General features: G+C 37.2%; 1 protein-coding gene across 3 annotated transcripts in view; it reads left to right on the top strand.

The window, feature by feature from the left end:
• The window catches only part of PARD3B (par-3 family cell polarity regulator beta), a 359,537-nt gene that overhangs the window by 132,130 nt on the left and 201,386 nt on the right, over positions 1-26,021 (top strand). For all 3 annotated transcript variants that reach the window (XM_015868265.2, XM_085553339.1, XM_085553340.1), the window contains exons 5-9: positions 10,030-10,121; positions 16,492-16,578; positions 20,045-20,170; positions 23,878-24,233; positions 25,836-25,975. In XM_015868265.2, coding sequence (XP_015723751.2) covers positions 10,030-10,121; positions 16,492-16,578; positions 20,045-20,170; positions 23,878-24,233; positions 25,836-25,975 — 801 coding nt within the window. The remainder of the gene's footprint in view (positions 1-10,029; positions 10,122-16,491; positions 16,579-20,044; positions 20,171-23,877; positions 24,234-25,835; positions 25,976-26,021) is intronic.

The following is a 26,021-nucleotide window of genomic DNA, read 5'->3' as shown; positions in this document are numbered from 1 at the left end:
GGTGAGAAGACAGATTTTCATTTGGTTGTTTGATCCACCTTTTCTTCCCATCTCTTTTCTCTAAACATCAAACAGGCAATGGCAGCATCATTAAGAGACCTTCTCCCACATATCCATAATTTTTGTTTGGACTGAGTAAGACAGATAAATTCAATGAGGGCCTTTACTTTAAGGAAAAAGGATGTGAACCTAACACGTCATTTGTTGATCTATGTTTTACCTGAAATGCATTCTTTATCAGTCTTTCAGTTAACATTGATGGTATATTGGTGTGGATAGAACAGAAAGTTTTAATTTGGTAAGGGAAGGAGCTAAGCTTGTAATTTTTTTTTTTAATTTTTTTTATTTTTTCCTGTACTGAGTATTGTTTTTCCAGAAGTTCAGAGTTTAGTAGTTTTATGTGGTGTAAATAGAACCTGAATTCTCTTTTGGAGGGAAATGGCAATGTGGAATCACATTGAAAACTGCCTAGATAAAGCTTCAATGCTCCTTAGGTAATGCTTCGAAGAAATTATCACAATATATAGCATGGTGGTTGCTGATGTTTTCTCATTTACTTTTTAAGAAGAGTTCAAGGTGTTTCTCTTAGCAGAAATGAGAAAGGATTCAAACTACAGGTTTATAGTGGTTAGATCTGAAAAGGATCTGTCAATTAAGATCTTCGGAGGCCTGACACAGTGTGTCAGGCTAGGCAGGATAATGCAGTATTCTCCTGGTCTGAGGAAAATTTGGTGGATTTTCTTGCAGCAGTGTGAATTTCTTTCCCATTTTGAATTGCCCCTTGGCAGTTTCCAACCACGGGAAGGGATTAATGTGAATTTGTAGTGCTAATGATGTGCTCTTATAAAATGATGTTTGTTGCTATGGGAATGCTCCCAAATAGTTTGTGCAGTAGCTCAAATGTCCAAAGGCTGTACCCTTTCTTTGAATACAAGTTCTATCTCCAAGTGGGTGATACAGATGAAATAATGAGTTTTAGTTTAGTTTGGAAACACCTGCTTCTTCACTGCCTTGCACTGTTGGTAGCACTGCTAAATATTTCGGGGGGGGGGGAATGGACAGCAACCATAGATTTTTGTAATAAATTTAGGAGTTGTTTCTTAAAAATAAATAAGTGAGGAGGTAAATAAAATATTAATATTTTAACACTACCATAGTAGAATTTCAGAGTTTATGCAATCACTAACAGCTAAGGACAAAAGAGAATTCCTGTGCTTTAGGTCAGCTAAAATCTTTTAAAATGTTTTTAGTATGGATGAGCTCAAATTAATAATCTTGCTGAGACACAAATAATAACGCAGTTCAAGATGCTGACCTGCTAATGCTGCTCTGCAGTTTCTAGTTGGCTTGCAGTGCAGGCAGAGGTCTTACTCAGGTCTTCAAAAGACCACGTAGATACACTCAGAAACAGACAAAGGATGTTTATATCTGTAAAACTGTCTGCCTGATTTAGCTGTTACTTGGTTGTATTAACACAGAGGTTTTTCCTTGCTAAAACTACCTTGATCTTAACTTTCTACATGTACTGGTAAACTGATTCCTGTCTGATATTGGACAGACCCTGGCGCATTTTCTTTGAAGAGAGTAGATGTTCATTTTCTAAAGCATTGTAGACCCCATAGAATTCTAATGTGTTTCAGGCATGAAAAGCCCTGTAGAAGCATTCAGTAGCATATATCTGAATGCCCACACAGGCAAAAACAAAGCATCATGATAAATGGGAAAGAGGGCTAATAAATACATAGTCTGTAAAGGTTGCAGTGATTATGACTGGCTGCTTACCTTTCTGTTCAGTAGTTACTCCGGTACTGACAGCTTCTGAATGTTGCAAACACCTACCACTTACGTTTACAGCAGTTGATCTTCTTTTTTCCCCTCTTGATTTTTTTTTTTTTATTTTTTATTTTTTTTTCTTATTTTTTTTTTTACTTCAAGAATTGGTTCTTTGCCAGTAGTGGTGCTAAATCTAAATGTTTACCAATATATTATCAATGCTTCTAAAAGCTGCTTTATGCTACTTTGGAAAATATATTGCTCACACTTCACCTTGGAAATTCTTAAAATGTTGGGCTTAAGTCCAGACTTTTATGTGCAGGAAAACTGCTTCTGAAGTCTTTAACTGTGGTGGTTCTCATTTTTCTTTTCCTATGGGCCTTTCATGAGGGAAAGTACTTTTGTGGGCACTCTCGCTGCACCTCTTCCTTCCCTTCAGCCATGCAAAGTAACTGCCAGCAAAGATGAAAACTCTGCTGCTGTTATAGCTAGTGGACATCTTCTTAGAGATGTTTTTTCATGGTGTTGGAAACTCTCATTAACCAAATTGTGTGCAACGGTTATGATCTCCAGGCCTGAAACTATCCTTGCTGCTCTTAAAAAGAGAACTTACTGTTCATTGAGGACTTGAGGAAATTGAGCGTTGTAGTTTCAGGAGGCTTGTTGGCTGCATTTTTAATGGTTAAGGCTGGAAACAAATGGGGACTGTGGGTGTTAGGGAAGATATTTTCAAGGTTGATTTTGGCAAGACATAATTTACATTGTGAAATTAAACAGTTCCAGAAGAGCTGATTGGGAGTTAAGAGCAGTTGCTCTCCTGTTGTGATTGCTGAGTCCAGTGCTCCCTGGGAGCTGTGTGAGATATCGAGAATATTTTGCTGAGATACAAGACAGTGACTTCAAAGTACTGACTAAATTTAGACCAGAGATGTACTAGGAGGGTAGAGGACATTGCTTCCTGTTCTTAGCATTAAAAGGTTCTCTTCCCTCAGTTTCTATGTGTGAGGGAGGCCTGCTTACTATTACCAATTTGTCCTCACACTGTTTCAACAGCAGTGTTATCTGTTGCTCTGAGGCATAAGCAATCATTTTGAAATGTCCGCATGTTCTTGTTGTTCTTCTTCCACTTTTCATGACAATACCAAGTATATCACTTGACCTGTGTGTATGGTACAGTTGTTACTAGTCTGCTCCAGTCTGAGGTCACACGAAGTAGGGGGACCTGCCAGCAAAAGTGAGTTGGCTTCAGCCAGTTAGAGTTAGCACTGAAGAACACTGTTAAGTGTGCAGTCCACCAGCATAACTCAGCCACGAGGATAACCCTCAGCTGACAGTTGGTAGCAAGCAATTTGGGGAAATAAATTTAAATCCACTCCTGACTGATTCCCAAGTGCATGTCTATTTATGCCCTTGGCTTAAAAACTCTTTTTAAGTGCCAAGATCAGCTCACTGCAATGATCAAGGCATCCAGTGGTAGTTGAGAGGGGAAAATGTCACTGTTATGGTTCCTCAAACTGTCATGTAATTGCTGAAAGCCAAACTGCGTTACGGCTTGTCTTTGTGTTGTGCTAATTAAGCATGAATACACTTGCATATTGTGTTAAAAATATCTGAAGATGTACAGCTATTCTTATTTTGAAAAATACCTTTCAACGGTTGAGTAGAATGCTTTTCAGTTGACAACGCTGAAAGAAGTTGTATGATTCTTATTTTCGTATTTGTTGCCTGCCTAAAAATCATCTTTAGCAAATGATTAATTGCATTTGTAAATACAGCACAATTGCATCAATTATCCATTTCAAATGAACTTCATTTTGAATAGTCAAGATGATGATGTGGCTTAATCAGTAAATGCAAAGTAACTATTGTAAGCTGTTTAAAAATACTTTCCATGTACTGTGGAGGGAGAGTGCTTTCTCCTTCAACTTTAAGTGGCTTTTTATCAGCCTGCTTTGTATTGGTTTTAGTGCTTAATATATCAGTGACAGTTAGAGTGTAGAGGTGTTAGCTGGTTAGAAACTTTTTAATATAGGTAGATAGGTTGTGGTAAGAAATACAGTTGTTCAAGTATGATAGTTTGCATACCTGTTGATCAGAATTTCTTTCTGGGAGGAGCTCTGCCATGTCCCTTAAGGGCACACTGAGCAGCTAACTTTGTTTTCTGTCACTGGTTGGTTTTAAAAGGATCTGTTAATTATTTTGTTATGCTTAGAAGCAATAAAATAAAGATGTTGCGTTAAAATTAATCTGGAAATTCTTGAGGCATATTTTACTAACTTTTGAAATACCGAACCATCCTGTTTACAGCTGTATTTCAGAAAGCTGTTTTAATTGCTGTGTAAAGCTGTGTGGACAGATAAATAGCTTGGTAATGAGAAGTTAACAAAGCAGATGAAATGCAGATATTGTCACCAAATTTTTTTTCATCTCTAAAATTTGAGTGACCTTGGTTTCTGTGTGCCCTGCATGTAAGGTGGTATTTTACAGTGCTCAATGTTCAACCTGCAGAGAGCCTTTGATTCAAATGTTTTTCTCCAGTTAGAAAATTTTCTGCTTCACAAAGGTGTCCTAAGAACAGAGATCTGTGTTAATTTGAGAAAGCCTGGTGTCCTTCCTGCAGGCACAGCAAAGCTCAGGGATGCCTGGCTGGCACCCCAGCACTGCTGGAGCTCAGAGCAGCCCTGTGTCACATCACCAAACATCAAACCCAGCCATAGGACCTGGGTTCACCTAAGGATATAACCAGTGCTTGATTGTGTCCTAATGGAATGAAGATGACCATTTATGCACATTGCTTGAGCTAGATGGTCTTGGGGATCATCTCTGGTGTGCAATGTTGGCTGTCACGTTTGTTTCTGTAATAAAAGGCTATACCTTTATACTGTAGCACCTCCTAGTAAGTTTGGGAATATTTACAAAAATGCTGTTTTTTTTTTTCTTTTTCTTTTTTCTTAAGCTAAAAATAGTGCGGTGGCTTTGTAAACTTGTTCTGCCTGTCAGAAATGTTCACGTGATCCTGAAAGTGCTGCTAAAAGTGTTCAGTTTTTAAATACAATATGATGTGTGTTGTGGGAGCAATGTATGAGACATTTCCTGCATTTGTAAGCAAGCATCCCTGTCACCCCCCCACTTTCCTTGCAGCCGGTGGTTTGTGGGGCTGACCTCCTGCTGGACCTCCTGGAGGGAGGTGTGGGCTGTGCGCCCTGACCCACCAGGTCTGCCTGCCCTCCCTTTGTATCGAGGGTGGGCAGCTGTCAGCTGGCCTCTGTCCCACAGCAGCCTCACTTTTATCTTGGCCATTAAAATAAAATTGAACATTAAAATGTTTTCCTTAGGGATGTGCCACACTTTGAGTGGTGACCATGTACATTTCTTATTAATAGATATTATTTATTTCCTTTAAGCATATGGTTAGTGTTTGATGACTGCTTTATGCTGCAAGAATACCCCTCACTCAGGATGTTCTCTGGTTGTTTACACAGAGTTACTCTGTCTCTGAACTTCCCATCTACTTCTGAGGTTTGTCTCATGTTGGTTATTATTTAATAAGAAATAGAAGAGAGTATGTGGGATGCTTTCTTTGTTTGGGTGGTTTTTTGTTTTATTTTTTGCTACATACCATTTTTAAAAGTGATGCTGACTTGCGGAATCAAACTTTATAATTCAGAGACTGGTTATGAAGCAGGTATGTTTATTTCAGCATTGTGCAACACCGGGTGCAAGGGGGATAGCTCCACCAAACTTGCACCCTGACTTGTAAAATTGTGACACAGATATAGGTAGAACTAATACATAGTCAATGATTTCCTGGAATTCTGATGCATATTCAATAGTTCTTTAGCATGCAGACCCCACTCTTGTTATCGCCTGTCTTATCAGGGAGATGCAACTCCTCTTCTGATATTAAAACTTCTCCTCCTTGCCAGATGTCTCAGGGAGATCTCACTCCTTATCTGCATCCTTCCTGCTCCCCCAGACCCATTGCCTCAATCCTTATTATTCTAACTTCTACATTCCTTTTCCAATCTACAAACTACGTTTAACTATCCCCCTTTATTCTAAATTCCAGCAGAGCCTCTGCCTCTCACTTCACCATTCAATGTATCTGCAGTTTTATACTACCTCCAAACCTGCTGCTTGTCCTGAGAATAGCAATGGGAGTCTATCAGGGAGAATCAAGGTGATTGGTGGTCCTTCTATGGTTACTGTCTGTTTCCAGTGCTTGGCTGTGTTGGGCTGGGCATTGTGGTGTACCCTTGATTACATATGCAAAATACTGCTGTAAGAGAACTGAAAGATAATGGAAAACTACACTGTAATCAGAGTAGAGTGGAGTGGATCATTGTCTTCTAACAGTGCTTTTACTTGTGTGCCATTGGCTTGCTGTCTTTCAGCTGGTTGGGCAGGAAGTGATCTGTTTAAATTTACTGTGGCTCTAATGAAATGCTGAAGTATGAAAGAAATTTGTCCATTTGTAGCGATTACTGCGTGACTGGAGCTCTAATGTCACTCTTGGAGAGCTCTGTAATGAATCACTATTATGATTCATGTTTTGTCAATCATTTAAGACTTGAAATTTATTTGGCTGTGTTTACTGATTTTAGCATGCCGTGATCTGTAATATGGGAGCACTTACCTTCTAATCAAAGTAGGAGGCTGTGTCACTGAACACTCTCCATGGTATTTCTGAACTCTGCAAATACTCTGAGGTCCAGCTCAGGTGTGGATAACTTTTCTTGTAGGAGTGTTTACCCTCAAATGAATTTTTAATTAACCATTTTTTCTGACACAGAAATGAACATGCCCCGAATTTTCCTGACATGTTTTTAAATGTGTCCTTGAAGATCCCTACTGGACATTTGATACCTCCAGTATCTGCAATAACTTCTTGTTCAGCTTCCTGACATTTTTTTGCTTCTTCTACCTTTAGCAGAAAAGAGAGTAGTTGCCATCTTTGTGTGAGAACCTTTTGCTTATCTAGCAGTGTCACAGTCAGCGTTGTGCTGTGTGACTAAATAAATCTAATTCCAGGAATGACATTAGACTTGTTGATCAAAAATGGTCCCTTTTGGCTTAAAAACTGTGAATCAGTCAACAGAAACATGAGATGAGATCATGTTCTGCTATCTGTATTTGTCACTACTGTGAAATCTCAGTTACCCAAGGAAGAGGGGAAAGAGGACAAGTATGGATGTAATTTCACTACAGCAAAAATAAATAAATAAATAAAATAGCAGTAACCCCAAAGCCAAAAAACAGAAAAGTAATGTAGCACACATGGACTTGAACAGACTGCAAGCAAAGCTTTAAATAGCAAAACAGTTTGGAGCCGTGAGAAGCAAGTTCTTGGTCAGGCATTGAGCAGTGCTGTGCTGCAGCCAATGTCTGGAAGAAAATAAAAGGGGCAGGTTAATTCACCTCCCAAAAATCTGTTCATGGTTTGGCTATTTTCAGCCTTCCAAAATGAAGACCCTTTTGCAGCACCAGTGTTTTCTGTGGTTAGCTAAAAAAGGTTAGCCTTGGGAGCTCTCTGGTTAATGAGAGTTGTCTCCTTCTAACATCTGTTACTACCAAGGCTCTATCTTTTTTCAAAATGAAGTCAGCACATGAAAGCTGTGTGTCAGATTTCTGTTGCTAACTTAGTGCTTGAGGTTGAGTTCCTGATTTATGGGGTTAGTGTGGAATATGCTTCATACAACAAAAATTGCTCATTGACACGTGGTTCCACTGTGAAGGGGGATTGGAAGAGGGAACATAGACTCTGTTCACGTTTCTTCAAATTGTTTTTTCATTAGTGACAGACGTTGCTTTTGGTGAGCTGTATTGGCTTTGCAGTGGAAGCCAAATCTGTTGGCTTGTGCTCCAATTAACATGCAGAAAGAACTGCTGCCAGTTCATAATAAGTCCAAAAACTCAGTGATCAAAGGGGAGAGGGGAAATTGGGTGGAACCGGCTTGGTTTATATTCCAAAACTTTGCTTAGAAGACTCATCGTGGTTCTTTTCTAAAGCACAAAGCAGCCCCCTCACTACTACGGCTCTCTTGCTGCTTATTTAGCTGAAAACAAGTTCCTCAAAGCTTGGGGGGAATGAAAATGGCAAACCTGGAAAGTGATCTTTACAGGTAGAGCCATCTTTTTGAGAAAAAATGAAATCTTTAATATACATTGTAAGACATCCATTGAAAATTAAACTGCCTATCTAGTGGATTTTGTTCTTTGGAATTAGTTTATAGCATTGCTACTCTTTGCCTTGAGACAACCTGATTTGGCAAGTATATGCAGTGACAACCTGTACTGCTGCAGCAACAGAAAAAATGATGATTAACTTTTGGCTTTATCTAGTTAAGATCAAGCTTTGAATTGAATTCCCTTAGTGTGTTGACAGCTGAAGATTTATGTCTTCCAGCTATATCCCTGTTGCAGAGTTGGCAGAAGTGACCTCTCCAAAAAAAGGTCTTTGTTACAGATTTTGCTCTGTTTACATTATTGCCATGAATGCTGCAATGAAATACAGTACATTAAAGCTAATATATCACCTGCTGACAGTCGTCTTATCTCATTTGTACCTCTTTCCTTTTCCCAGCATGCAAACATGACAAAAATGCAAACATCAGGAATCTAAGGATCAGGAAAAGAAAGTTAATAGTTTTAAAGAGTGTTAGCATTAATGTTAGGTCCCTGTGTGCACTGTATTTTTGTGTCCAGCCAAATGGTTCCTTAGTTTCTTCTGTAAAGTTAATGTGAAAATGCCTTTACCATAGTAATGCTAGAAAGGAACAGAAAGAGTAATTTGAGGCTCAGGGAATCTATCATGAGCAAGAAGGTGGCTCAGAGATGAAAAGAATTCAGGATGGACTGGCAGTGAGGAAGCAGTATTGGGAACTGCTCAACCTTTGTGCAACTTGTGATGTCCTTTACTCTTCAGCTTGAATTATTCCCTGTCCTTTGGGTTTTCCACAGTTCTTTCAATCTGTCCTCCTGTCTCTTCGCTGGCTATCACATCATAAAGCAAGAAGTATTGTTGGAAATATCCTCAATAATTTTTGATCAGAATGGTATTTCTGATAAAGGCAGTTTTTATTCGCGATTGCAATGGCGGACGCCCTGATGGCAGAAGCGCACCGATGGACATGATGTTACAGTTTTTATACCTTTTCTCCCCTATGTTTTCCCCTCCCCTCTCCCCTTTGGTTGGGTATTACAGGTTACAATTTTACCCGAGGTTTGCATTTGTTAATTACATTCTGAAATTTGTTAGTTCACTTGCTATCTTGTCAGTCGCCATCCTGCTGTTTCTGTTTCCAAGATGTCTCGGTACTCTTATCGTATTGATATGTTGATTCCCTTCAAAACTTCTTCCATTCTGTCCCAGGCGCCCTTGTTAAACAAAGAGCCGTGTGTGTGTGTGTGTGTGTGTGTGTGTGTGTGTGTGTGTGTGTGTGTGATTCCAGTCCTTCCCGATATCTCTTCAGGCACATCCTTAGGTATGTCACGACTTGTATTTTTGTACAACAAAACATTAATACATACATTGTTGCTAGTTTATACAGGCATATTGTTAATTATTTTAACTTCTCTTCTTTGGATCCTTTATTACTCAGGTCTTATTTGTCCAGCACCAAAAAACAGTAGTTCTATTTCAGACAGCTGGACAGACAGGAGCTGCAGTCTTTGTACCTGTGACTTCTACCTAATAACTACAAATTGCTTCACTTATATATTATGAGACCTTGAAATAAAATATTCTTATCTTGTTCTAAATGCAGAAATTTTGATTCCCACAGTATGAAGCAGCTTTTTGAAGAAGGGTGCCCAAGCATTCCATACCCTGCCCTGTTTGAGGCCGGGTGGCTGGCTTGTTCCATCACTGTCTCTTTTGTAGTGGACTGAGAGATTCTGAATCTCCTGCTAGGTTGTATGAAGATAGGAGAAGGTTAAAAAGTTGCTGGTTATACTGGACCTTGTCAGAAGATCTTATTCCTCTCTCTTCCCTCAGATAGTGGGATGGGCCTTCAATAACATTTAAACCAACATGTCACTGAAAGTTTGGTGGGACACTGGAGTAAGCAGGGGACTGTTTCTTTGAGTGTCGTTTTTATACTCTGTAAATAATGGGTCTTTCAGTTCTCACCCTCAGTGAGGTGAATAAATAGTAGTTTGATTTCTCTTTCTAGTACCGACTCAAAAATACAAACACAGCCACTCTTTCATATGCATGTGTTTAGTTTAAAAATGTGCTTTGAAATCTCTCAACAGGGTGTTTCCCAGGTGTCCTTTGAGGATGGGGAGATGAACCTTGCAGGACCTACAGAACTGTTGTCATCTCAGAGGGCCCGCCTTCCTGTAAGGTAGGAACATCTGGAGTGCTGACCTGAGCATTTTTAAACTGTATATATTGTTATTGACTTGAGCATTTCTGTAAAATAATGGAATTGCAAATGTTGAAGAATATAAATTTTAAAGCAGTGATTTTGTTTCTGTACAGCTTTTTCTGTAGAGAAGTTTTTTAATGCTCTTATTAATAAAATAATAAAATTTTACTTCCACAAAAATATATCTAACATCTTAATATCTATTTATTTATTTTTTAATCATTCTTTGTGGAAAAAAAAAATATTTCTAATTTGTGGAGATGTCTGACTTGTTATATTTTGAAAGTTTAGGGGCAGTGAGGGATTACCAAGTCATGATATGGCAAACCTTTATTTAAGTAAGTCATGCTATGTTTAATGACGTTAATGAAACTAATATCTCAGCCTGAGGGCTGCTTTGTGCTACAGAGGAAACAAAAACTATTGTTGTCCCTGCTGCTTTCACCAGAAAGTATTCCTTCCTGTCACAGAGTTTGATCATTATGACCTATAGCACTTAAATAAAGCAGCAGCTAGTCACCAAAGAAAATTATCTGAGACTTCTGGTCAGAGCACCAGTCTGACTGAGGTCAGCATCCCCTCTCTAACTGTAGCTAATAACAGGTATTTCAGAGGAAAATACGGAGCCTCAAGATTAATATTTTATGATCGTGAAACACAGTCAGTTGAAGTGAAAGACTTCAGACCTGGATTGTTTTATAATTCTCATTCAAGTAGGAAAACTGTTCCATTTGAAGGAAGTTTAGTTAATTGCTTTAGATAGGTAAAAATAGAAAGTTGCACATGGGGTAAATGAAATGAGTGGCAGTGTGGAGGACTTAGTCTACATAGAAGCTAACAGGAAGAAAATTTGTTTGAATTCTCTATAAAACATTTCACTGTGGAAGTACTGGGAACATTTTCAGGGCTGTACCCCCCCCCCCCCCCCCAAGAGTCTGAACAATTTAATTACATCTTATAAGAGCTGAATTTCTCTGAAAGAGAGGCTTGAAATATCACATCATTACTACTTACAGAAGTAATGACAACACTGTTGTAATTTCTGATGGTGGATATTTTGTATTTGCTAGTAAAGATGATGCTCATAATAAGAGTAGCTAAGCTAATACAGTCAGTTTATAAAATAAGCTATCTTTCCTTGTTTCTCATCATGCTCAGAACAAGGGCTGAAAAATATTTAAAGTAACAGTAGGGTCTCGGTGTTCTACAGACATCACAGAGAAATGTGTTGCAGCCCATAATTCAGTCTTGTAGCACACTGTACATAGAAATACTGTTTCTGCAACCTTGCTTCTCTTAATAAAAAGGACTGTGTTAAGGAAGAGGAAACATTAATCTGCTTGGAAGTGAATGTTTAGCTTAGTAGCAGTGGATTAACTGAAACTCTGAGAGTAATGTATGCATTGATAATTCATTACTTGTTTTCGTTAAGTTCTATTTTACTGTCTTGCCGCTTTTCAGCGGAGGTGAGGCTTAGTTCCTTGATTTAAGTTCTGTAGGTGCAGAATTAAAGTGTAACAGAAATGTTTCTTCCTTCTCTATATTTTCCTTTTTTTTTTTTTTTTTTTAAACAACTCTCTGTGTCTTGCAGTAGTCTAACAACACAGAAGTGCAACAACTTAAAAAAAAAAAAAAAGAGAAAAACCTGGCGCCTGCAGGCTGTCTGGTTTGTCTCTAAATTTTTAGACAGCTGATCTTGTGAGAATTAACACATTTTGGATACAAAATGATGATCGGTTGCCACTTCAAACTTGAAAATGGAAGATTACAATGTTACTTCATAGTAAATATTTTAACTTTTTGCTAATGTATTTATTTCTGTGTACAATGAAGCAACTAAAAAGTGCTTCTCTTAGAGGCAAGTGGGCAACTTCATGGAGTGTGCTTAACCCTTTACATTCAGCTTTCCTTGCAGGGTGCTTTCCACCACTTCTTGGATATTGCTCAGTTTTTCATCTATTATTTAGTGATTTCAAACTTGCATCTCCAGCTCCAGTTTCTTCTTTGATTCCAAATAATCTTCATCAAAACTTCTAGCATCTGGTTTATAAATGGAGAGGAAGATGGAAAAGGAGTAGCAAGTTGGAGGAGAATGTGCATTCAGATGGCTTAGTTGGGCTGGCTTGTCTAAAAGGATGGGTACATCCACCAGCAACTGTCTGTTAATGTGTAAAAGTAGTACATGAAGAGAGTCATCACCCTCCTTATCAGGCTAAATCTGTGTGATTTGTCTTTAAAATCACATCTACTAACTTGCTATCATCCACAGGCTATGTTCCCTGCCACATGCAAGTGGCCACTTTCCTAGGTGCTCCCCTCCCCTGGAATGGCAGAACCCAGTGGGGATCGTAGATGCATATGGAGGATGAGCAGAAAAGGGCAGCTCAGTAACTGCATCTGTGAGCTCTCTGCATCTGAGTGATGTTTTTCTTGCCTCTTACTTGGCTCTGGTGAATAAAAATGTCACAAAGCATGATAGGAGTATCAGCTAAGCCTCCCCTCTTTGCAGGGAACACATTGGCATCCTGTACTAAGAATAATTGTTTTTTGAATACAGAAGCTTGCTAACTAACTTTTCTTAAAAGACCAATGTGAAGATCAGACTGATTGACCACTGAATATGCATCACTCCAATTACATTTTGCTTTCCATGTTTAAAATGGACTGTTTTGCGTGCTCCCTGCACCCACGCACATGCATATACATCCTCTATCTTCTCAAACTGTGCTTATCAGCATTTTTAATAACATGCATGGCAGATCTTCCTCCCAAATGTGATAGTCTGTAAAGAATCTGACAGAAATCAATAAACATCAAGCACTGGTGAGTTTACATAGTAAACAATAGTCGCTTCCTTGGGCTTAAAATCAATAGTGCAGTGCTGGCTGTGGCCTTGGACTCAGCCAGAAGTACTGCTGAGATGGAGATAGAGGCAGTCTCCTTGCTGAGACCAGAGGCAGGGTCAGCACACCAGCATGCATTTGCAGAAGCTGCAGTATTTTATGGAGCAGAATCTCTGTTCCCTGGGAATGTGCAGAAGTTGCCATACTGTGTGCCTCACTGACCTGTGAGCTGATGCTGCTGACCTCATCCTTGAAACAGCAATTGGGCTCTGACTTCTGTTAGGTCAGAGCTGCATTTACATTTGTTATAGAATGCATATGGGATGGATAGGGGAGATCTGAAATAGAAGCAGATTACAAGAACGTTATTAACTTTTGGAAGTTACCTTTTCCTTTTTGGAGATCGGTTTGGCTTTTTAATGCATTGAGTGTTGCAATAAATCTGTAAATTACCCTGAGTTATCAATATTCCAGCTGCTAACCAAAATCAGAATGCCATTCTGTGTTCTATCCCACCACTTGCTTTCAGTTTTTTAACATGACTCTTGAACTCAGAGATCCATCACCTTTGGATCCTTCATGCTTGCAGAGTTTAGGAATTGTTACCCTTAGGCTTAAAGCTCATCCTATTCTGCATTCAACTAACATCTCCTATTATTGCCCTATTCTCTTGCTAGTGTAGTTTAAACTAAGTCACAATGGTCAGTATGCTGCTGTAATTAAGCTGTTCTCATGGGAAGGTGAAACCAGCTGGAGGATGATCAGCAGGAGAGGATGAGGTCTGATTTTTCCAAGTCTATAATCTTTGAAGTTTTTAACCAAGAAAGCCCAGTGCCAGCTATCCTGCTTTATTATTGTTACTATTATTTTTAACAGCCAGGCTTTTGCAGGTGTAATATAAAAACAGTATGTCCTCAAAGTTCTGTTCATGTGTTGTAAAGTTTTCATGTGTAAATAGGAATTACCCTTGGGAATGAAAATTGTTTTGGAGTCATAGTTTTGTTTTTTTTTTCCTTTAAAAACGCAAAACACCTTCTATATCTGCAAGTAGTGTGCTCTTGTTCTGGGTATTTAGCACTTTAGTGCATAACTTCTAGGATGTGTCACTGTTTTTAAAAGTCATACACAATCTACCTGCAGGCTACTTGTTTTCAAAAGGAAACCCATTCTTCATGCTGAATAGATTTTGTTAGATGTAAAAATAAACTTGTTTGTTGTCTTTGGCTTTGAGCTGACTTTTAAATGTAAGCACACTGATGTGAGATGACAGGTAACCTGTCTGTCATAATCGCCCTCAGAAAATTCCTGCTCTATTTTACCACTGTTTGGGAAGATGGTTTCCTGGGAGTCCTTGACAACATAGGGTTATCTGGGGACAGACATAATTTATTTAAAGCCTTCCCAGTACAAATGAAAACACTTTCACTACTGTTGATGATTTTCTAGGCCTAGTGGACTTGTTGCTTGTATGTTGTGATTCTGTACAAATCTGAAAGATAATACAGGTAGCATTTTAATTGTATATATATATTTGTCTGTTAAGAGAATTGGTGGAAGTAGAAGGCTAAACAGGAAGAATAGTTAACTTCCTATGTGTGTGGTTTTGGGAAGCATCCTGAGTAGACTCTAGCTTTTCTGAACTAGAAAATAAAAACTAGAAACCAAACCAAAAAAGAACCTAATTGGAAGATTTTGTCAGTAATTCCATGCTTCTTTCAAGCAGAGGAGGGAGTACGGGAAAGAAAAATTCAGCAGGTAGCAATGTGTGGTGATAATGCCTGTGTTACAGTAATGTGAAAGCCTCTTATCTTGGGATCAGTGGTGGATTGTTGTTCAGGATGTGTACATTTCATTTTTATGGAGTACAAATTCATTCCAGTCGGCCTCCTTGGGAGACAAAATTGCAAAAATACCTTCAAAACTGTATAAGCTTATTTTCTCATTCTGCATTTAGCCATGCAAGAAAAGAATTATGGTACCAAGGGCAAGTTGCTTGTGATTAGACACCATAAAACTGGAAAAAGGCTTTTAAAATAAAAATATTGTGTTATGAGAAAGCAGTGGCAGAATTTGGGTAAGACTGCTTGCAGTTATTGTCCTTCTTGAGAGATATACCTTGTACTGGATGTTTTTATGTAGAACCTCACCTGGTTTGGCTAGGCGGTCAATTTCAATGTGGTAGGACAGAGCACCCTTGTAATTGTGCATTTCTGCCCATTCCTGCCTTGAATCCAAAGGCTGTGGGTCAGGAGTATCTGTAAGCTGATCTCTGCTGGAAGTGTTCTCCCCCCCCAGGAAAACATTGACATGGGGTTGGGAGGAGGAAGGACTCAGTGATCTTTCTCCACTGACAAATGTATGCTCTGTAGATCTGTCATGTTTGCAGAAATGTTGGAAGCCTTTCCCTCAGCAGCAGACTGTGCTTGCATTGGACTGACTTGAACTCAGCACAGTGTGTGAAGTGTACATTTGGTTTGTGTTTACAGAACAGCGAAAACGATAGAATTTGCATGCAGGAGTAAACAGAGCTTTTTATAGCGAGAAAGGATAAGAGTATTCCTAATGTGAAGGAAAATACCCGGTAGCTCTCCCCTAATTCTGTATGTTGGTGGAGTTCAGTATGATTCAGGGGGAGGGTAGTGTTTCAGAAAAAGTAGACTAACACAGAAGGTAGGAATTCCATACTGGAATGTAGGACTTGCCCCTTTCTGATCTTTTTTTGATGTTCTAGCCAATTCAAGTACCTTGCTTTTCAAATCATGATCACCCAGAATAGAACTAAGGTCACTGCAAGGCCAGCAGGATATAATACTTAATAGGAAAAGAAACAGCACTGAGCCATGAACAGCTAAAAAAAAAAAAAAATTATATTGTCAGAGATAATACAGAGGTTATTGATAATGGTGCTTGAAGTAGGAAACTTCCTGAAAAAAAGATGAGCTGAGTTGCATTTCTGATTACAGTTTGAGGGTTTTTTTTTCTTGGTATGTCAGCACCACTGTATGCAGTGGAGGGCAGAAAGCTAAATACTACATAATTCAATTAACTAGCTTATCTGTTTGATGTCTTTAAAGAGTGATTTTCCTGTTTATGTGTCCACGTGGAGAAATCGACTGAAGAGGTTCAAAAGAAACATAAGTTTAAAAAGTTGCTTTTCTCTATACGTGTAGAAAAACCTCTAGTTTTAAATGGAATGAAGATTATTCAGACTTCAAATCTTGTTCTTACAAATTCTAGTTAATTTATTAGGGATTCACTTAAGAAGAGTTCTAATATTGATATCATTTCCTATCAGAGTACCAGTTCCTAAACTAAAGAAACTGTTAGCTGTTTTGAATGTCATCTGATTTTCTCGGAACTAGTAAGTTCTGAGCCTAATATTGTTTCTATACTTTCACCTATTTGATCAAATCATTTGATTTAGAGCAGAATATGCTTTTTAAGATAGAACATTCTGTGAAGTAGCAGATGAGATGTGTTTCTTTGTGCTTTTTTTTTTTTAGTGAAATGACCAAAACGGTGGAGATTTCTGGGGAAGGTGGACCCTTGGGAATACACGTTGTGCCCTTTTTTTCATCTTTGAGTGGAAGGTAAGATACTGTCTGTGTTGCTCAAGAAATGTATTAATGACAAGACTTTCAGTTGCAGTTCTCTTAAACTACCTACTGTATGACCTGTATATACTGTATAATGTACAGTATAACTACCTACTGTATAACCACAAAGAAGAACAAATGGCTAAAAATAAAAATTGATGGTTGAGTCTATTGACCCAGTCTCCCGTTACTGAAATGCTTACTAGTCCATTATATGTGATATAGTTCCACATCACTTGTTCGTATTTTTGCTTTCAGTTGCCTCTGGTTTTCCTCTAAGGATGATAAGCTAGGCTGTAGAAAAAAAATCTAACATGTCAAAATTGGCTTTATTTTCTATTTACTTTTTTTTTTTTCTATTTTATTTAAGAATTTTGATTCAAGAAGAGTTCTCTGCATAGGCCCTTCCTTAATGACTTACCAGACAAGAAAATCCAGAAATAAATAAAATTTCCTGCTTTTTTTTTTTTTTTTTTCTAAATCACCTTTCAGTTTTGGTTGTATAGCATTTATAGCATGCATGCTATAACTGTGAACTTTTCTTTGTCACAATACAATTATTTTAATTATAAATGATTTAACATATTCTCTTGAGATTACAAAAGCCTATTATAGCAGCATGCTTATACTGATGTTCTGTACTTTAGACTGTGTCAGTATTTTTATTATAACTGTTTTCCAAGCTATGTAACTGGAATGTCATAAATAAATAAATAAACCAAACTAATTCTGGGATGAAAGAGAGGCTTAGCCATGGAGTTAATTTGACACTGGCAGTCCTGAACAGGAGATGGGAAATTGCCAGGGCCATAAATGACACCATTTTATAGTAATGTGACTTGCTTGTAACACAAAGCCAATTATTACTAAAGTAAAAAATTTCTAATCCTTAAATGTTTCTTTAGTTGTCAACTTTCATGTAGGATAGAGAATGTGAAGGATTAAATTGTCTTGTAAAAGTTTGTGCCTGTAAATGCTTTCTCAGCACTACTCCAGGTTGTCAGTGAGTCCAAATTCATTCAAAATATTTGTTTTGCAAAGGGGAAAGTAAACGACCACCTGCTGATGGAAAAATGTTGTCACTGTTGCTTTGCCGTGGGGACTGGAGGTCAGAGCTGCATGCCTGGCTTTGAGGTCTTGAGCAAGGCGCTGGTATTTGTAACCCATTATGAAATGCAAACAGTAGTTCTTTGGTTTAGACATACCTTGAATGTTGTATTATATACATTCTATTTCAAGATTCTTAGGTAGAAAATGTGATAAAATTACTTGCTGTTAAAATCAGTAACTATTTCAAGTGCACTACAGTGAATTATACTGAATTCTTGGTGTTTTGGATGATGAAAAATTGAGTTATTTTGTCTTTATTTACAGATGTTTTTGGGGATCTCTCAGAACAAGAGTTGTTTTTCTTTTCTTTAGACAGATGACCTACTTGTTTAGACAGTTGTCTTGAAATTGTAACGACCCTTGGCAGAACCATACTGACAACTTTGTGAGAGTGCTGGGTTACTGGAATCACTTACCCCTTTTATTTAATCAGGCATGAGACTAGTGTACAAATTTTAACTCATGAAAGATGAGAAAGTACAGAAGAGCATCTTTTATTTCTGTTAATGACGAGGTGCAATTTATGGGACATGTCAACCATGACTAACTTGGTCTGGTATTTCAGTTGTAAACAGTTAACTACTAATAAGGTAATGCTGACTTTAGACTTAGTATGCTGCAGAGCAAAGTTTTTCTATGTGTAGTTAAAACATCGTATTAATTTATGAACTCTTATATAGGAATTAGTAGACCAGTGGAAATATTTTTCTCCTTTCTTCTGCACTTAAATATTGTTTAAAAAGGAAATTAAAATTTAATAGTGCATTAAAACAATACTCTAATTGAGACTGTATGAAATAGGTAATGGAGTAAAGATTTTAGGTTGCTTTTAGCATATGTAACTCAAGCCACTCTTTCATAGTGCACACAGTAGGTTTCAGACAAGTGGGAAAGTCTGTAGTGTTACACAGATGCAGCATCAAGGCACGATAGGATTAGTGAAGATCATAGCAACTGACTTAATTTGTAATGTCTTTTGTAATTTGTAATGTCTTTTGTAATTTGTAATGTCTTAATTTCCCTGCTTCTTTTGGTTTCTATCTTAACACAGTTGTGTTAAGTTATTTGTTGGCATTTAGTTTTTTGATTGCAGCTGGTTGGATGTTTGTCATTGGTAGGGCTATGGCCCTTCTCCACCATTTGCCCTTTGAATCCTTTGTTGAAGAGTATAACACAGGTTACAAAAGAACCTTGATGTGTTTGGTCTTTCATTTCTGTGAGATGTTTCAAAACATTCTGTTCAGTTGGAACCAAGTTTACATTTAAAGTATGTTTCTTCAGTCATAAATATCAATTTAAAAATCTTCCTAGATCTAACATCAGATGCACAATGAATATTATGTCATTTCAAATAGCTCGCTGTGAATCTTTTGAATGAAACTGAATATAAGACAGTCATGAATCTGAGAAAAAAATACAAGACTTCTGTTTTGTGAGCGCTGGCAAAGTTGGAAATTGCACATCAATACTTCATGGAATATTACCAGTACAAAATGCCCTCTACAGACCATCTGATATGGTAGGGTAATACCTAGTGGATAAAACTGGTTGATGAAAGATCTTGGTGAACATGCAGCTGCTGGGTTACTGGGACATCATTCTGGTATCATTTGATACATCTACACTGAATTGTGTTTACAATAGAGATGCTCCAGGTGGATCAAGAATAGCTCATCCCTGCTGGAAGATAGCCCTGCCACAGTCTTGTTCCAGCTATGCTTCTTTACACATCTGTGGTACTCTTCAGTTTCCAATTTGTGAGGAACTTAGTAAAAAAAAAAACAAATGAACAAAAAAACAAACATAGGTATTGATCTGTAAAATACATAAGTAGTTTTACTTTGGGAACTGGAAAGTTCTGGAGGCTTTCCAAACACAGAAACTTTTTTTCCTTTTACCCTACTGCCAGTTTAGTTTGCATTAGTCCAGTTAGAACAACACATTTTAAACTGTTTGAGCTTTTTTTTTTTTTTTTTTTTTTTGGAGCTATTTAATCTTGGTGACAGAGATTTGTGTTGCATGAGGTACAAATAACTTTTTATCTAGATGTAGAAATTGCAGTGTTTTCTTCCATATATCCAAGTATGGCTTACAGGATTTAATGCTTTTTGCATTTCTAGCATGTAGGATAGCATTAATGTCCATCAGCTTTTATTGGTGTGCCTTAGAGTCCCTGTTAATCAAAGCAAGAATGGAAAATCTTTTCTTCAGGTTTAGCAGTTCATTACAGTTTTCTCTATCTCAAGTCGTATCTCAGGTGAAGATTAATATGTATATTTGATTGCTATAAGATAACACCATCAGAATAAGGATATGTATTTGTTTGTTTGTTTTTTCCCCCTCCATTTAGGATGCTGGGTCTTTTTATTCGTGGTATTGAAGAAAACAGTCGATCGAGACGTGATGGGCTTTTCCATGAAAATGAATGCATTGTGAAGATCAACAATGTGGACCTTATAGATAAAACATTTGCACAGTGAGTGCTGTTTTACTGGCATTTTTAGCTAACTGGGATTTTATACGTTGCTGAGTTTTTTGAAATGATTCGTTCAAATTGATAAATATTTATTTTGGATAAAATGACTGTAAAATTGCTGTTTGGCAGAAACTTTGTGACTTTATTTCTGAAACCTCAAACAAGGGCAGAAATTGAGGACAAGAATTTTCTTGTAGCCTTAGCAAACCTGTTCTGCTTACTTAATTTAAATGACTTCAAGGTTGGTTGTTTTTCTTTTTGATTATCTTCACTTTCCAATTCTTCTATTATTTTAGTGTATTCTCTTTGTAATTTGTTCCTCACAAGAACTTCAGAATAAATCAACACTGCAGAATATTTTTCAATGGTCTTTTGCAAAGGAGACGAGATTTTTCTGCTGCTGTATCTTTTTCAGTATTTAGGTTTGTAGAAATACTGGTACTGTCAAGCTGATTAGTTGGGGTTTATGGTCAAGTCTCACCTTTTATGACTTATATTGAAAATCTGTTGACATTTACTAATCACCTCAAATTACTTTAAGTAACAGTTGCTTTGATTGGCTATGAATTAGTGACACTTGCAAGAAAGAATAGCCTCTCAAATTTCAGATATTTGCTGTAGCAATTAAATAGTAATTTGTTTTTTATCTTCTAATCCATATGTTTAGACAGCTGAATGTTTGTTTATGATATAACCTATGGAGATCTCAAAGGAGCTGAGGCTTAATTTTTTGAACAGCAAGACAAACATTTAAGGTATCTAGACTAAAATCAAATACGTAATTTTGTTTCTAGGGATAAGTATTTACAAAATACTTTGTAGTATTTAGGCTTTGATAAAACTAGCATAGTTGGTAGTAGGTATTAACATATTTCTGTGGCTTTGCTTTTTTCCTCCTGACAAGTTTCCCAGATAACTGCTTTCTGAATGACTGGTGGTAAAAACATCCTGATGTAATACTGTACTTGCTATTCTCTTACAGCTAGGATGGAGAATTCCTGCATAAGTTACTATGATTCTCAAAATTTAAATGTGAAAATGATTGCTTCACCTGTGCAGTTTTGTAGTGAAGATGTATACTTCATACACGAGGCAGACTGAACAAAATCTCCCATTTCAAAACCGCGTATTTGTTTACATACTTGTCTCCTTTGTATTCTCTTCAGAATTTAACTAGTTTTCCAAAGACTTTCAAAGCATAAAAGATGTATGCAAATCTGAAAACTGTTTTTCCGTAAGGTTCCTCTATTTTGGAACGCTTGGAAGTACTGCAGCAAAATTTCCAGTTCTCTGTTGGGTTCCTCTTCAAAATGAGAAATGCAGATAACTCACTGTATCTAACTTTGTGAAAGGTCATGAGAGTTGGAGGGCTTATTTACATGAACAGAGAAACCAGTTGTCTCAGATAATCTTAGTCATCAGGAGAGCAGAAGTAACTAAAAGTCCAATCAGTCACCCTCCTGAGGAGCCATATGTTTTAATTATAAGTAGTCTTAGATCAGAGAAAAAAATGTGAGCAGTGAGGACTGCATCTGCAGCATGTTCATTTGAGATCTGGACTTGTCATGGCCTATTGTACTCCTTCCAGAACAGCCTTCTTGCATCCTCTGTTCTTTGACTGCTGAGAATGACTAGAGAAAAGAACCTTTCCAGGCTGAAGTTAATCCCATGAATATGCCTTTTGATTTTCATCCTGCATGACATAATTGTACTGACCTGACAGAAGTCCAAGTTGCTGCAATTCCAATGAACATGAAGTAGTATTGTCTTGATGACTACTGACCTAGAAAGACTCATAAAATTCTCCTTTGAGAGGAAAATCTGTTTGCTACTTTTAATTTGTCAGTTCTTTATAATCTTTGTAAAAGCTGTTTTAACCCTCAACAGTTTGTTGTGTACTGTCTCCTTCCATTTTCAGCAGTGGCTTTATAGTATTGCTCCTGATGATTGCTTCTTCTACAGCTGTAATAGCAACAACCTGCTTTCTATATTCCCATGTTAATATTTTTTGTGTATTAGAACTACTGGTCTGCTTTTTCATTTGCTTTTAATCTATTTAATTGCATTGTTGTGTTGCAGAGCTTCTAGCACCTCTTCTAATTGACTCCCTTATTTCTTTAAAGTGTGTGTTTGGGGTCTCCAGAAATGTAAATGTATCACTCCATTATTCTTTCTCTTTGAAGTGCAGCTAGTTATTTTGCCCCTGAAGACCATATTTAGTCTTTCCCAAAGGATGGCTTGTGTTATTTCCACTATTTCTTTGTTTGTAGGACATATTACATTTTCTCTTTCATATATGTAAAATATTCATCCACTGAAACTGAGTTATTAAATTACTTTCTAACATGTGGCCAAACAGATACTTACAAGTGTGAAGATGAGGAATGGGAGAAACCCAGTTAAAGACTTCACATCCTTATGTTGTGAGCATGCAGTAATTTTTAAGATCAGGATAAGTCTGTCCTTGGAAACCTGTAATCCCTGCAGACACACTGGGGTAATGCAGTTACAGTTTTGCTGTAATCTAATGCTCAAGAGTGAAGCTGGAAGAATACCTTTCCACTACACTCTTATTGCTACCTTTTTTTTCTCTGTGCTTGATGTTTCTCTTCTGACATTGTCTCCTGCCAGTGAATACAATTATTTTGACAACTGTTGCATGTACATTCAATGTAGCCAAGGCTTTTCTATCTATTTTATCTATTTTTCTATCAATTGTTTTCTTAAAGATTTCACTATGACTTGTGTCTTCATGTTGCCAAAAATGAAGTCCCCTCAAAACAGGCTCTTTCTTTCCCAGAATATGCTTCAGCTACTATTTATATTTGCATTTGAGTTGTCTTCTGCAGTGTGGAAAGACTTTCAGTTAAACCCTTAGAAAATGGGAAAGGAAAGCATAGAAAGAAGTCTCCTTTGTTCCTTTGGAATTCAAGGTTCAGAGAATGTCTTGATCGGTGGAATCTATGGGTTGTTCAAAATCCAGGGAAGGCTGTGTATGAGCAGTTGTTCTGGCCAAGCTGTGTCTTAATTGCCTTGCAATAAATGAGTAGTCCAAACACCGTATTGTTACTATACATCAGATCAAGAGGAGCAGTTTTGTGAAATACTCTTAACACAGTTTCTGGTTCTTTATTAATGCACATCTATGAAGACATTGATTAAGTCCAAGTATCCATGTTTACAAGGAGTTACTGCTTGAAAGGTGTGAGTAGAATCTACTTACTCATTTGTGTAGAAATGCACAAATGAGAGTCCCTTTAGCAGTCTTCATGTTTCTACTAGGCTCTAGTAGAATAACCGAAGTCTTGAGCTTCATTAGGACAGATGTATCCACCAAAGCAACTGGTTGTAAGTAACCTTTGTGGCTGTGGGCCTTTAAGCATCAAAACTTCGATGTGTTTCTGCTATCAGTACATCACTGCCTTATATTCTGTATGGTGAATTGTATTAGTTTTTACTCTGATGTGTTTTCATAGCACCATAGGAATCCTGACAGATGTGATATTCCTACTTGAAATTTAAGGAAATATTATGGTATAGAAATCTTATTTCATGCTTACTTTTTAGAAAAGAGATCATGCAGATGTGAAGGTAATGTTATTTACCCACATTTAAGGTGCATTTTTGTCTTTTTCTCTGTAAACAATTTCAAACGTTGCCCACATTTTCTGGTTTGTTATGTGAATTTTCATGTCTTTCTTTTAAAGGGCTCAGGACATCTTCCGTCAGGCAATGAAATTTCAGAGTGTCATCCTGGAAGTTCTTCCTCCTTATAATCGAGAACAATATGAGAAGTCTGCTATTGCTCCCCTTTGTTTTCTGCATAACGATGAAGAAGTTCCAAAAACAAAGGTTCCACCTCCTATTCATCCAAAGCCTACTCTGAAAACAATTAATCTTTCTGGATCAGGCAGCTTGGATGCTGGTGTACAGGCAACACTGCAAGCTAAGAGCCCCAACCTCCCACGTCTGGGTAGAAAATCATCTTCACCCTCATTGTCTCCTCTTATGGGCTTTGGCAATAAAAAAAATGCAAAAAAAATAAAGATAGACCTGAAAAAAGGTAAGTCTTTGGAGATTTTTTTTTTCCCTGTAGCGTTGATACTTCAGCTTTTAACTGAACTAGTGACGTGAAAATGTACAAGTGTGTTATGTTTGGTTTAATAGTTCCAAAACTTCCAAAAGGTAGAAAAAAGTTAATAGTAATATTCTCAACGGTCAGCTTTCTGTAAAGCATTTTTTGTAAGCATTATCTCAACTCACTGATCTTAAACCATTTCAGCTACTTGGTTATGTGGAAGGTATTTGATTAGCATCATGTGATGTGAAGTAGTTTGGCTTTTTCTCAGTATAGGAGTTTGAGCATTCTGCTACTGATGTTCATTATTTTTTATTCATATATGCTAACAGAGCAGTAGTTAGGATATTTGTAAAGTACATTTACAGAATGCTCTTCTCTGTTTCATGATGACCATGAACTTTGTCTTTCTTCTTTCTGTTTTCTGCAGACTGTATCTTTTCATCTGTATTTTTCTTGTTGTTAGTATCCCGCTTTTCATGTGTATATTCTTAATTGCTACTCCGTGCAGATGTCTGTCTTTGCGTGGAACAGCAGGTTTATGCAATCCAGTAAAGTGTGCTTAAGCAGATCCCAATTAGCATTTACATTTTCTGTTTAATTTCTGTCTCTGATTTGTCTGAGTTAAATTTGATGCTAGAAGTGACCTTTTTAAAAACGGTAACTTTATTCTTTTAACACATAATGAATGTAATCAAGCTGTCATTTCTTAATTTTTGTTATTTTTTAACTTAAATAACTCATATTTCTCTCAGAACCTTTTAGCTTTATGTTAATGAACCCTACTTCAGAATTTTTACCATTTTAGATGCAATGTTTTTTATTTTGGAATTATAATTTGTATTTTTAGAAACGGTAGGAATGAGATACTGATGTATCTGAAAACCAGTCTACATAGGTAGCAAATGTGCTCAATGAAAGAAGGGTCTTTATGGACCCTGCTATCTTTGGATGATTTCATTGACCTTTAATCAGTAATTCTTAATATAGATTTTACACCATAATTATTTATTAAAACAGTTATCTTTTAACACTTGAGGTTTTTTATTTCCAAGTACAGAATGCCTTCACCAGCGGCAGCTTTAAAGCACTTGTCTTTTCTTAAAAGCATACAGTGAGCAGCATTTGCTTGCTAATCATGTGACATTTTCTGTTTCTCACTAACTTTCAGTAAGGCCTGCCAAATTATATTAATGCTTATAAGTAAGCAATTCTGATTGCTCTGATTCATTGGAATGACTGTTGATGTTAACATGTAGGGTGATAACAAAACCACATAGAGAGAAGGTATGCTCTTTAAAATTTGCATTCTGGTTCGTCTTGAGTTTATTGTGGGTTATCCAAAAGCATTTCCATCTGTAGTTGCTGCCAGAGGATTTAAGAATGTTTGTTCTGACGTGAATACCATTCTTCTCCAGACTGTGCAGAAAATAAGTTCATATTTAGAGTTTTTTAAATTACTTTTCCTTTTTTAAGAGCTAAGCCAAACGACTGTCTGTGATAGGTTACTGACATTGATTACTTATTTTAATGATCATTGTTTGGTTATAATAACTTATGCTGGGAATTCTTTGCCTGATCTCCTAGGTCCTGAAGGACTTGGTTTCACTGTGGTTACCAGGGACTCTTCAGTACATGGTCCTGGTCCTATTTTTGTGAAGAATATTTTACCAAAAGGTGCAGCAGTAAAAGATGGTCGTTTACAGTCAGGCGACAGGATCCTGGAGGTAGGGATAAACATTTATTTTATTTGCAATGAAGAATCTTGATCTC

This window comes from Coturnix japonica, chromosome 7 (genome assembly GCF_054131305.1).
Source record: "Coturnix japonica strain WE chromosome 7, WE-NBRP24, whole genome shotgun sequence".
Taxonomy (NCBI): domain Eukaryota; kingdom Metazoa; phylum Chordata; class Aves; order Galliformes; family Phasianidae; genus Coturnix; species Coturnix japonica.
Note: the sequence above shows the minus strand (reverse complement) of the source record. Positions and strands in the feature narration are given on the sequence as shown.